Source organism: Sarcophilus harrisii, chromosome 2 (genome assembly GCF_902635505.1).
Source record: "Sarcophilus harrisii chromosome 2, mSarHar1.11, whole genome shotgun sequence".
Classification (NCBI taxonomy): domain Eukaryota; kingdom Metazoa; phylum Chordata; class Mammalia; order Dasyuromorphia; family Dasyuridae; genus Sarcophilus; species Sarcophilus harrisii.
In genome coordinates this window covers 285,635,516-285,649,370 of record NC_045427.1, presented here as the reverse complement: position 1 = coordinate 285,649,370, position 13,855 = coordinate 285,635,516, and the positions used below count along the sequence as shown (strand labels likewise).

Below are 13,855 nucleotides of genomic sequence, written 5' to 3'. Positions count from 1 at the left end.
AAATATTTGTACTATCTACTTGAGATTTGTTAGGTTAGAATGAGAAAAAGTGAAGCACTTTGTAGAGAATAAATATCCAAATACAAATTATTGAAGCTGGCCTTAAAGTTGGGAAGCCCTGGGTTTAAGTACCATCCCTGATACATACTGGTTTGCATGACCCTGGCCACATCATAACTCCCAAGCTGTGAGTCAGTTTTCTAAGGTTTTAAACTAAATAGTTTAGGATAACTGTAGGAGTTTCCTCACAAGTTCCCAAATGTTAAAGAACAGGTAAGGACAAAAAGAAGGAAAAAAAATTAAGATATGATCCCTGCAATTAGAATTTTCAATTTAATGGATAGTGCAGCACAAACTCACAAGTATGATTCAATGTGTGACACATGCATAAGAAATATTTAATTTATAAATTTTTATATATAAGTGTATTAGAGAGTATATTGGCCTTGGTGTTAGCTCTGGGTTCAGATCACAATTGTATCATTTAGTAGTTTTATATCTTGGATAAATCATTTGATCTGAGTTTTAATCTTCTCATCAGTAAAACAAGACAATTCAAACTACTTCAAAGGGCTGCTGTGAGGGAAGTACTTAGTTGACCAATGATGTGAGAAATGTCAATTATTAATAATAATAATAATAAATGAAAATGTAAGCAAAAATCCATTTTAACTATTATTGAGATCTAAACCCTTACCATCATTATTTATTCTTAATGGAAATATAAACATACTCCCAAGCCATTTAATACTTTCTTCTAATTTTGGTTTTTCATATCCCAACTTACTTAACACTTTGACTTCATCTTACTTTCTCTCTCCTATACCATCTTTCACCCAGCTTCAAACCTTCATTTGCCAAATCTTTTACTCACAAAGGCAAAAACAATACTTCATTCAACTGGACAAAGTAACAGTGATAAGTACAGGGGAACAGAAGTTTAAAAATAAAAAAGGATAATCCTTGGAGGAATCCATATACACGGGAAAAATATAATGAAATACATAAAGAGTTGTGAAAGAGCTATCCTAACAAATTACCCTTGAAAAGTCTAAGCAGGAGAAAACACTTTCATCTGTGTAAAGTTTTTAAAAAGTAATGAGAGGGTGGTGGGTCCCACAGTCTGCAGGATCAAAATTATTTAAAAAATAATATCAAGTGGTTATTTATTAATTTGTCCTTTCTTCAACTATACATCTGTGTAAGAGATTTTCATTGTATCTAATTTATATTTTAATATATTTAACATCTACTGATCATCTTGCCATCTGGGGAAGGGGGTGGGAGGAAACAGGGGAAAAATTGGAACAAGAGGTTTGGCAATTGTCAATGCTGTAAAGTTACCCAAACATATAACCTGTAAATAAAAGGCTATTAAATTTAAATAAATAAATAAATAAAAACAATTTATATGCAACAGATTAAATGTAGACGGAGATGAGAATCATGCAATCTATTAGGCTAGATTTTTTGATTTGCAAAAATATGTAAAACAATGTCACACTTCTTTTTTTTGTTTGTTTCTGGAAAATACAATTTTTCTTTTGGGCTGCCCTATATAATACTAAATTAACATGTAATAATTATTATTGCTGAAATTTTAAGTGAATTAAATATATTTTTTAAATGTATCAGTATTCATTTCTAATATGGTAAATGATCATCTAATTCATATAATTTAAGTTGCTTGGGTTCTGGATAATTTTTAAGAATATAAGGGAGTAGTTTTTGAGTATAAGGGGAGAAGGGACTCTTGAGACTAACAAGTTTGAGAACCACTGATTTAGGGGAATTTATTTTGTCTTTAACAAGTCAATCAACAAGCGCCCATTTAAGCACCCATTATGTGCCCGTTACTGTGATGGACGCTGGGAACTTAGAAAGGCAGTCAGCTCCGGGCTTCTTGGGGCTCACTCTGATTTTAACATGAAAAGCTAAAAAGGCCCTTTCTTTCCTGCTTGCCCCAACTTTCATCTGCACCTCACCTCCCCCCACTATATTTAGCACATAGTAGGCAAAATAAACTAAGTTCCGCCCTAGGCTGGGGCACCGAGAGTCCGCACGCCGACCTTCCCCAGCTCTTCTACCCCACACTCCCTCTCCTCTGTCCTTCTAGGGACACAGTCCCTCTGCCCTCCCACCAACCCCACGCACTATCTCGGGAGGAACCTCGGCGTCTCTCCCAGAAGCCTTTGCTCCGCCGCGGGGTATGTCGGGAGAGTGGAGCTAGTCGCGGTACCCCGAGGCCTGGCGCCCCGGGCGGGGCGAATGGTAATGCCCTCCACCCCACCCAAGCCCTTGGCCTGCTCGCGCCCTTACCCTTCCTCGAGCTACCACCAGCGGAGGACTCAGGGGCTGCACTAACACCAGCAAAGGCCGGGAACAGGGCCATGGTTCCGGGCCAGGGCCGCCGGCCCCACTCCGTAACACGCACATAAGGATAAACACCCGATATCGAGCACTGAGCATGCGCGCGCTGGGCGCGGGGCATTGTGGGGGATGTGGTCTTTTAGCGCTGTGTGTAAGTGAGACTGTTTAGCCGAGATAGACCGCCGTGGAACTCAAGAGGCCGGGGGCTTCCAGGCCCCACAATCCAACCTCATTTTGCAATATCTTCAAACCGACCACCACAGTGTCATTTATCTGGGATTAACAGAATTAAGTCAATAAGCACTTTGTCAGTGCCCGTTATACGTCAGGCATCCCGCTCCATGCCCGTGTCCCATTTAGAGATTTTCTTGACAAAGGCACTGCAATGGTTTGCATTTGCTTCTCCGGCTCGTTCCATTTCACAGATAAAGAAACTGAAGCGAAGAGGGTGAAGTGGCTTGCCCAGGATCGCCTGACTACAGGCCCGGCACTTTCCTCTGGGGCTTCTGGCTGCCCCTTCCGGCTAATGGGAGATACCAAAATAAATAAATAAATAAATAAATAAAATTTAAAAATTTAAAAAAAAATAAAAAGGCAAAAATAATTCCTGCTCCCATGGAAGTTATAATTTAACAGATTAGATAATTTTCAAACTATGTAGAAACAAGACATTATCAAAAATAATAAATAGGAAGGTGCTAGTGGGGAATCTGGGACCTGAGAGAAACCCTAAGTGGTGATAAGAAGGCTTGGAGACAAGGGACATGGCAGAAGGAGTGTCTTTTGTATAGAGAATGGAGGGAGGAGGAAGATAAATTTCACAGTTTTCACAATAAAGTTGGAGGAAAGATCAAATACCCATGTGATAGAAGTGTGGGCATTATTAGGTTTTTTGGGAATGTGATAATGCTTAGAAACAATGGTAGGAATGTTCTCTTAAGGCAATTAAGGAGGAATACAAGAATTCTTGAGCAACAACAGAGGTCCAGTTGAAGTTAGATAGTAAGAATTTTTATTGGGCCCAGTCAGCGTGGTTTATACCTTTCTCACAGCAATAGAGTCTACTGACTTTCCTCTCCAAAGAGATCATAAGTTCCTCAAGGCTTCATTTATCTTAGCTTCCATAGTTCCTAACTGTATTAGTAAGAAGCTCACAAAATATTTGTTGATGGATTACTAAAAACCGTGTTTCATTTTACATCAGAGAAAGACTTTTAAAAAAATAAATGAGTAAAGAATTCAAAGTCGTGGCAATATGGCAGGTTGGCTAGGTTCCAGATTGGTTAAATGATGAACAAGATTGTTGTCTGAGTCACTGAAAAGCAAAACCTCTTTGTCTAAATGAAGATGAATCCTTCCTAATCCCTATAAAACTGGAGGGTCTGGTCTATCAAGTTGTTCAATCCCGAGGCATTCTCTTGTACCTACTGTAATTCCTAATAAAGGAAAAAATGAAAAACTTACTATCTAAAAACCAGAGGTATCAGCAAGGAAGATAATGATGACTTGGCCACTTCATTAATCTCTCCTACATTCTCTAACCTCACTTGCTGTTGTAAACCAAGAGTCAAATTCTTAAATATCTTGAGACATTACATTTCTTTTTTTGTTTGTTTGTTTACATGTTTTTAACTATTTCCACATTAGCCATGTTATGAAAAAAGAGTCAGAACAGAAGGGAGAAACATATTAAAAAAAAAAAAAAGAGGGGGAAATAGTAAGCTTTGATCTACCTTAAGATTCCATATTACTTTCTCTGAATGTGGTCAGCATTCCTGTAGTGTCTTTCAGGATTTTCTTGGATCACTATATTGCTGACAAGACCTACATCTATCTATAGTTGATCATCCACACAATGTTGCTGTTATTATGTACAGTATTCTCCTGATTCTGCTCACTTTGCTCAACAAGACTTCATCCAGGTTTTTCTGAAATCCACTTGTGTGCCATTTCTTATAGCACAGTAGTATTCCATTGCATTCATATACCAAAACTTCTTTAGCTGTTCACTAACACTACATTAGTGTCCCAATTTTCCCACATCCTCTCCAACATTTATCATTTAGTTTTTTGTTCATCTTAGCCAACCAGATGGTACTTCAGAGTTGTTTTAATTAGCATTTCTCTAATCAATAATGATTTAGAATATTTTTTTCATATAACTATAGATGGCTTTAATTTCTTCTGCCTTTTCATATCCTTTGACCATTTACCAATTAGGAAACTTGTATTCTTGTAAATTTGACTCAGTTTTTTATATATTTTAGAAATGAGGCCTTTATCAGAAACGTTGTCTATAAAAATTGTTTCCCAATTTTCTGCTTTCCTCCTAATCTTGGTTGTATTTTCTTTGAGCAAAACTTTTTTAAATTTAATGTTATCAAAATTATCCATTTTGCATTTCATAACATTCTCTATCTCTTGTTTGTTCATTAATTCTTTCCATCTCCATAGAAGTGACAAGTAAACTGTTTCTTGCTCTCTGATTTGCTTATGGTATCACCCTTTATATGTAAATCATGTACCCATTTTATAAGGTATAAGGTGTAAGATGTCGATCTATGCCTAGTTTCTGCCATACCATTTTTTGGTTTTCTCAGCAGTTTTTGTCAAATAGGGAGATATTGAGGTTTATCAAACAGTGAATTACAATAGTCATTTACTACCAGACATGATACATTTCAATGTTTCTTACCTCTTATCTTACCTAAATCATATCTGGCCTATTCTGTTCTTCCCTGTTTCTAAGGAGAGAAGTTCTCAATTATGCCCTTTGGGAACCTGTTTGAAATAAATGGGGTTTTTAAAAGTTATGTGTAGTGATTAGAAAAGATGTTATTTCATTAAGACATGATAAGCAATATCCAATATGTATTTTTAGAAATATAATTAATGAGATTTTATTAGGAAGTACAGTCTTGCAGCCAAATTGAGGGTACTTTTTAAAGAGTCATTGTAATCAATGAAGTGATTTTTAAAATTAGACAAACTTCCTTAAGTAGCCCATTTAATACTACTACATTTTCCCCAAATGCCTATATATAACTTTAAAATTTTTAATTATCTAAATTAAATTTAGTATATTCATATAAATTATTTAAAATATCTCTTGTTATACTTACTCCAGAAAGTAATGTAGTCTGAATAGAAACTTTTGGAAGTCATATATATCAGAAAATCATCACTCACTACAAATTAAAATAAATTGCTTGTAGCTTTTCCTTTCAAAAAAATAGCCTGATTCTAATTTTGGTTGTAATTCTATTTTGTTTTATTGCTGATTTATTCTACTTCCTTTCCTATTATTCTTTTCTTAATTTTCTACAATCTGACTTAATCTTTTGACTAAAACTGCTCTCTCCAAAGTTACTAGTAATTTCTTAATTGTTAAAGCCAATGGCCATTTATTTTTCAGACTGCATCTTTCATGATTTCTCCGCAGTTTTTGACACTGTCAGTGACAGTCTTCTTGATAATCTCTTTGCACTAGATTTTAATGACACTGCCCTCTTCTGGTTCTCCTCTGACCTATCTATGGACAAAACCATTGCTATGGACAAAACAGGAGCAGTCCCTAATGAGTCTGTAAGAATGATGTTGCTAGGAGACCAAAATCTATAATTGCTATTTTTGTTCTAGACCTGTGATTTTTATTTCCTCAGTGTTGGGAACTCCCCTTCTGGAGTCTCCTTCTGTTAATATGAATCTGCAACTCATCTGTAAAACAGTCTTAGAAAGCTATAGGTACTAAAAATTTAAGTAATGTTCCATTGAACACTCAACCAATATATGTCAGAGGAAAAACTTTAAACCTGGATCTTCTTGACTTCAAGATCAGCCTTCTGTCTACTACATTATACTATTGTATTTATAGCAAAAATCAGATTGACCTATTAAATAAACTTTTTACCCACGACTTCAAAACATTTCTCAAAATTAAGTAGTATATGTAATATCCCCACTGCTCTAGGAGAGATTATATTTACAGAGTAGAAAGAGCTCTGGATTTAGAGTCAAAGAATTTGGATTCAAATTCTGAGTCTATCATCTCACTTCTTGGACAATCATCTAGTATCTCTGGATCTCAGGTTTTTTATCTGTAAAATAGGAATAATAATAATTGTGCTATTCTTCTCACAGGGTTTTAGGAGGAATTAAATAAGATAATAGTTTTAGAGTACTATATTAATGTGACCTTTTATTAATAAGGTTATATAGTTAACAAGTCACCAAGCTATATAGATTCCTAATGTCCTACTTTATGTGTATAAGCTCTGCTGACTCTGGCAGGGCACAATCTCCACCTAGCATGCTCTCAGTCAAGAATAAAGACTATTCATCAAATGTCTCTCCACTGAAGCAGGTGTAAAGGGTCAAGGCCTGAGAGAAGACCTCACCAGTGCCATCTGTACCATCCTATTTTAACTAATTATTCTTTCTAACTAGGCACAAAGCTTTGGAAAGATTGCAAATACTGTCAATGCTCTCTAAGTTTCAGTGCCTAGGGGCAAAACCTCATTAGCCCTGCCCTAGTTATAATTCTGTCACTAAAAACCAACAACAACAAAATAAACAAATAAGAGAATATTAAGTTGCTTATTGTGTGCTAGAAATACTAAACTCTGGGGTTACAAAAAGAGGCAAAAGCAACACTTGTAGTCTGAAAGCTGACATTCTCATGGGACAGAAAACATAAAGAATCAGCTATACAGGACATATTCAGAGTAGATAGAAGGTAATCTGACATATAGCCTTTTCTTCTCAGTACTGAGCCTCCCTAGAGGAGGTAGAATGGGATAAGTCTTGAAGGAAGCCAGGGAAACCAAGGTGCAGAGGTAAAGAAAGAGAGAAATCCAGACATTGAGGTCAGCCAGTGCAAAGGCGCAAAGAAGGGAAATGGGGTATAATGTGGGAGACATTTTAAGTAGACCACTATATGTGGACCATAAACTACATGGAAGTCAAATTTCAATGACAGAGAAGTTTGTAATTGGTCCTAGAAATAATAGATCTCACTGAACAAGAGAGTGACATGGTGAGACCTACATTTTGTGGGAAAAAGTCACTTTGGTAGCTGGATAGAGGATGAATTGAAGAGAAGAGAAACCAGAAGAAGGGAGAACAATAGATTGAAGTAGTCCAAGTCAAAAGTAACAAGTAGAGCTCAGTGGTACAGTGGATAGAGCAGTGGGCCTGGAATCAGAAGACCTAAGTTTAAATACAGCCTCAGACACTTTGTGACTTTGAACAAATTACTTAACCTCTGTCTGCCTCAGTTTCCTCCACAATAAAATAAAGATAATGAAAGTTGTTGTTAGGATCAAATAAGATCATATTTGTAAAACAGTACAATGTTTGGTTCAGCACTTTAAATGTTTAATAAATTTTCCTTGCCCAGCAAGAGTGGGAGGATCCAGTATCAGGGCTTTATAGGATGGAGGAGACTTAAGCTTGTTTGTAGACATCAATAAAAGAGCTATAAGAGAAAGAGAGATTGAAGGTTAGCCAGGGAGAGGATAGTGGGAAAAATTTTCTGGAGAAGTGGAGAGGGCATGAATTCAAAGGCTTTTAGAGAGAGCTAGGAAACACCAAAACATATAGGTGTAGCAATCCATTCTTATCTAGCATTTTAAACTTTTCAAAATATTGTACATCTTATTTCATTGATCCTAATAGCAACCCTGTGAGGTAGTTGTAAATATATGATCCTGGATACTAGGTCTATACCTAGTATTTACAAAAGTGAAAATGGAGGATCAAAGAAAGAGGTTCAGTAACTAATTTGTTGTGATATGGTATTAGGGACAAGATTTGAACTGATTTGATTTGATTTGATCAAAAGATTTGATTCCTGATCCCAGATACAGTGCTCTCTACCCACAGCATTAGCAGGCTTCATGAAGTCCATAGCTAGAATTTATTAAAGATTTGACAACTGAATGAATGAGGGAGGGGACCAATGAAGAAGAAGAAAGTTAGGGTTGATTCCAAGGTGACTAGAAAAATAGTGGTACCTTCAGCAGAAATGAGGAAGCTTGAGAAGGGTGAAGTTTAAGAGAGCTTGGTATTATGTTCTAGGAAGTTGATATTATGTAAATGTAATTTTGGATGTACATGAGTTGTTCCATCAAAGGACCAGATTTTTTATAAACCAAGATAAAAATTAATTGGCAAAAGGATCTTTTAAATTGGCTCTACACATAGAAGTTTTAGCAGTTGCTTAGGTTGATGAATATAGACAGCCAAACCAGATAATTCAGTCCCCAAAGACAAAAGTACAGTGAGATAATTTCTCAGCCAAATTTCACAGAAAATTCCAAGTGAGCAACTGACCTTATTATATATCAGTTAAGCTGCTTTCATTTATTTTAGGTTTGTTCTTCTTGCTTTCAACTTTTTACTTTTTATGAGCAATTATAAGATTAAATCCCACATTTCACAGTTATTAAAAACCCAAACCAAACAGACTATCTACTCACAGAGTCTGGACTAGATTGCCACACATGAAATCAATTGGAGACTTGGCAATTATTTGATCAAACACAAATAACTAATTCAGGTAATTCAAAATGGATTGTTTTCTTTGGCCTGAGTCACCTAAATAATTGCTACGATTCTCTGCCAAAACATTAAAATTCAAGTCAACAAGGTTCTAAAATTCCAAAGACTTCTTTGGCATAACATTAACATCTTTGTTTAAATATATTGGATGAAAGCAGTATAATCCTTAAGTAGCTATGCTAACTCATTATTAATATGTATCTAGCTAAAGATTGTTAAAACTTTTTTGTGTCATAGGCCCTTCTAGCAATCTGATGAAGCTTATGGACCCCTTTTTAGAATAATTATTTTTTAAATTTCAGTTGAAGGAAATACTAAAAATTCAGTTAGAGTTTAATGAAAATAGCAAATCCTCTAGGAAAACTCTTGTCTTAGATTGAAGTATTCAGAATACAGTTTGGTTCTCTTAAACAGATGCAGTAGTGGTAAACAGGTAGCCCCCAATCTTTGGGATGTTGGGGCACTTCCACTGAACTATTTGGGCTGTGGCACTTTGGGAAGATTCCCTCATTGATCACTGAGGCAGGAAGAGATATCCATTCATCAGTCTTTAAAGGGACAAATGACTTCTACTCTTGGCTCTCCTTAGAACATGTGGCATGAAACTCTCTTCTCTAGTACATTCACATAACAAAGACATTAAATTTTAAATTGTAAAGCAGAATCTGTGTCTTAGAATCATGCACTGATTTTGACTCGAGACCAAAGTTCCATTATTTGGTTTGTTACAGAAAATATAATGGTCTTTCTAGGTTCCCGGATAGAGCTGACTAGAGCTTAATAAAACTTTTGATGTTCTTGCAACAGGTTAAATGTCAGTAAAGAAGGAAAGTAAAGACTAGGGGGAAAAAAATTGAATTATGCCAGTGGAAAGAATATTGATATTAGAGATCCTGTGTTCAAATCCTATCTCTGATCCTTCTTATCTGTGTGCCTTTGGGCACACAGTTTCAGTTTCCTCATTTGTAAAATGAGGAAGTTGAATTAGAAGCACTTCTCTAATGGTCCTTCTACTCATCCAAATCCCATTTCTACCTGTTGGTATCCTTCCTTTCCTCCAAGGTAGAGATCAGTTGTCACCTCCTCCATGAAACCTTCCCTGATTTCTCTAACTAAAGTAGTTCCTCTGTTTATGACCCTCTGTTTTACCTTTCTTAGCACTAAATCATGCCCTAATCTGTTCTATCATTATTTGTTTCCTCTTCATTCTCTGGATCAGGGTTCTTAACTTGAACTTGTTTTTGTAAAAAATATTTTCATAAATATATTTCAATATGACTGATTTCCTGTGCAATTTTATGGATTTTATTTTCTGCATATAAAAATATTATTCTGAAAAGAGGGTCATAGGATTCCCTAGTGCACCAAAGGAGTTCATAATACAAAAAAGTTAAGAATTATTCTAGAGGGTTCTAGATTGAAAATTCTATTGTCTTTATAGGTAATTCTTGCTGTTGAATCTTTAATAATTTCTTGATCATTATATAAAGCACAGAATTTGAAATATTGAAATGGCTTTAGAGATTATCTAATCCAAGTGTTACTGTCTTGAGATACGCAATCTTGTCAAAGAAATATGGTAAATAATATGATCCTCTTGAAATATTTGGAAGAAAGAATGTTAGTGAAAAAAGTTGTAGATTGCATAAATTTGTAAACACTTAAATTTTCTTTATGACCAGTTAATCTCTTTAATTTGTGAGCATATACATGATAAATTCTAGAATTATTTCCCTGCATTTTGAATAGGGGGCATGAGAAGGATTTACTGGAAGTCAAAGAGAAGACTGGACTGAAAAAGATTAGGAACTCCTTAAGTAATTCAACACCCTCAGTTTTATAAGTAAGGAAACTAGGCCTAGACATTTGACATTGACTCCCCCAATGTCAAAGTTAATGGAAGAGCCATAATAGGTTTCCTGATGCAGTCCTTGTTGTATCTCACCCTACCTATCCCCTTATACTACAAAGCTCTGATAAGTTGCTATATTGGTCCCCAAAACAGTGTTTAATAAACTGCTGGTTAAAATATCATATATTAAGTTTTGTTAACATTTAATGTCTTTTTTTGCACTATTAAAAGCAAATTTAAAAAAAATATTTTTTTTCCTTTTTTATTCCTTTCTTATAGGTAAAGTTATTTTATGATGACTGTTCTGGAAATTGTCTTTGGGTGTTTGGAATTAATGAACTTGGTGATTTATTTATTGTGCTGGGTGTTATTCATTACATTTTCAATTGCTCTAAAACTTGATTCATCATTGCATGAGACCTTGGGCAATTAGATGAACTATAGTGAGGATTTTTTTAATGGGAACATGTAATAAAGACAAAAGACTTAATTTAAATCTCAAATATGCCAGCGTATATTTACATGATTGGACTTGTGAAAGACTATTCCAAAGCCCAACTTTTAAGATTCATAAGAAAGCATATTCTTTGTCCTCTAATGTTTACAGAAAACCATTTTTTAAAAATGAGCATTTTGCTATTTAATGAAATGATAAAATGTAAGTTGCCTTGTTAATTTAGCTAAATATAAGCAAGGTAATAATGAATCAAGTGACAGGAGTGGAAAGAGTTATGGAATAGAAGTTAAACATGGATCCCAGCTAAAGGCTCTGCCCTGACTATTTATATAATATTACCCAACTCACTGAACTTCTCTGGGACTCAGTAAAATAAGAGGAGTTGAATTAGGTTATCTCTAAAGTGTCTTCCTAGAACTGGGAAATCTGTAACGATCTATATTTGACGCTAAGATTTTTAAAGTACTGTAGCTGTGCTACATATTACAAACTTTGAATATATTTTAAGTGACAATTATTTAATGATTGACACCAGGACCTGAAATTCATTAATTATTTTGATTAAATTAGGTAACACCTATTAGCTAAGATGCCTGATCCTTTCCTGAAGACTTGGGAATTGAAGAATTATACAAAAGATTAACAGGGCATTTGGGCTGAGGGAACAGGAAAGCAGCAGCTGTGGTCCACACATAGTTCTAAAGACTGTCTTCTCTCTTCTTCTGAGGTCACCCACAGGTGGCAGAAAAAAGATGAAGTAGAAACTCTGGGCCTATAGGTTGTAGGTCTATGGATCATATTGTGGTAGAGATAGACAGAGAGACAGAGGAAAAGGAGAGAGACAGAGACAGAGAGGAAGGACAGAAAGACAGAGAGAGACAGAAGAAAAGGACAGAAAGAGATAGAGACAGTGTCAGAGACAAAGGGGAAGGAGAGACAGAGAGAGACAGAGGAAAAGGACAGAGGCAGAGACAGAGGAAAAGGACAGAGAGACAGAGACAGAGGGGAAAGATAGAGACAGAGCAAAAGGACAGAGAGACACAGAGAGAGATCGAGACAGAGAGTCAGAGACAAAGGGGAAGTACAGGAAGACAGAGACAGAGACATTCACAGAGATAAACACAAAGAGACAGAGATAGAGACAGAGGGGAAGGACAGAAAGCTACAGAGAGAGAGAGCACACTTCATGGCAGAGCACAGTGCTATGGGTATGTTATTCCAAGCTTTCCCTCTGTGTCTCTTTGTTCCCTGTGTTGTGTGTGTCCCCAGGGAGTATTGTGTTCCAGGCTGTGCTACAAGCTGCCCAAGGTCCTGGGCACAAAAATCACTAAAGGGTTTGGACAGTGATTAATCCGTGTGACAAGATCAGTGACAGCTGTGTCCTTGATAGTCCCTTCTGAGTCCTTTATTCATGTATGTCTGTGTCAAGGGTGGCTAGATCCTGGCAGTCACAGGCCACCCAGACAATAATATGGTGAAAACATCCCCCTGAGGAGCTTTCGATTTACACTTGTTCTCTTGTGTTGTTCTTTTGGAGGGATATCTAATGTAGAATTGCCACCTTTGCGTAAGAAATAGGGCTGGAAGGCCAAAACAGGAACAATTTAAAAGGAAATATTGCTGAGGGCCCCCAACAATCAAGACAAGCACAAAAGCCCAGTTGGAAGCTTGGAACAGTTGGCAGAGTATAGAAGGACCAAATGGACTCTGTAGGAGTCTGTATTCAGCACCAGCAAGCCCAGCTGGCCACAGTAAACACAAATACCATCCATGCAAATTCCAAGAAGCCGTCATCCTGAGCTTTTGTCTAGCCAGCTCATCAGATTCTGCCTGGTGGTCCCAATCTACACATATTTAAAATGTGTCAACATCAAAGAAGGAGAAAAATTATTGTCCTTGACACATGGGGACATAATTTATAGTAGTGAGATAAATATGGGGGGAAAGAAAATTCTGACTATTCTCCACTTAAAATAATAGGTCTGACTCTAGAATACTGGACTATTAAATAATGTCCCCAAACCATGGGTAGATCCTGCCACTTGAGAAATTTGAGATCAGGCCAGGCAAAATACTATAAATAATCTTGTATTTGAAAAGGTGTTGTGGTAGTTATTTAACTCACATTTCTTATCTATCTTGAAATAAATTCTCCAATGAGAATATCACAGAATCCTTCCTTTCATTCATCAAGGTCTAGAAGGTACCAGGATGTCACTTGGTATGTCCATGTAAGGTTATTGGGAGGAAGAGAATAAATTGTCACAGTGTAAGGAAGTTTTTTTCATTCTGCCACGTTGAACAGGGACAAGTATATTGGTATTCCTACCCAAATATTTCTGAGGGACAGACTCAAATAGTATGGTTGAATGAATAGGCTCAAATAAGATAAGAAATATGTAAATTACTTGTTCTGACTTTGCAAACCTTGACCTGACACAAAAATGCTACTTGTTGCTATTAAGATAGTATTTTTAATATATAAGTTTTATATAAATAAAAAATATATAATATAAAAACTAGTCCTTATTGGTGGTTTTGACTGAAGGATAATAGAAAATGCCTTATTAGGGGATGAGAAAGTATGGGATGAAGAGTATTGAATGAATACATGA

At 36.0% G+C, this 13,855-nt stretch overlaps 1 protein-coding gene across 2 annotated transcripts in view; it reads right to left on the bottom strand.

The window, feature by feature from the left end:
- Positions 1-2,642, bottom strand: part of NRDE2 (NRDE-2, necessary for RNA interference, domain containing) — a 61,602-nt gene extending 58,960 nt beyond the window's left edge. For both annotated transcript variants that reach the window (XM_003756162.4, XM_012547321.3), the window contains exon 1: positions 2,320-2,642. In XM_003756162.4, coding sequence (XP_003756210.2) covers positions 2,320-2,491 — 172 coding nt within the window. In that variant the 5' untranslated portion in view covers positions 2,492-2,642. The remainder of the gene's footprint in view (positions 1-2,319) is intronic.
- Positions 2,643-13,855: the final 11,213 nt, after the last annotated feature.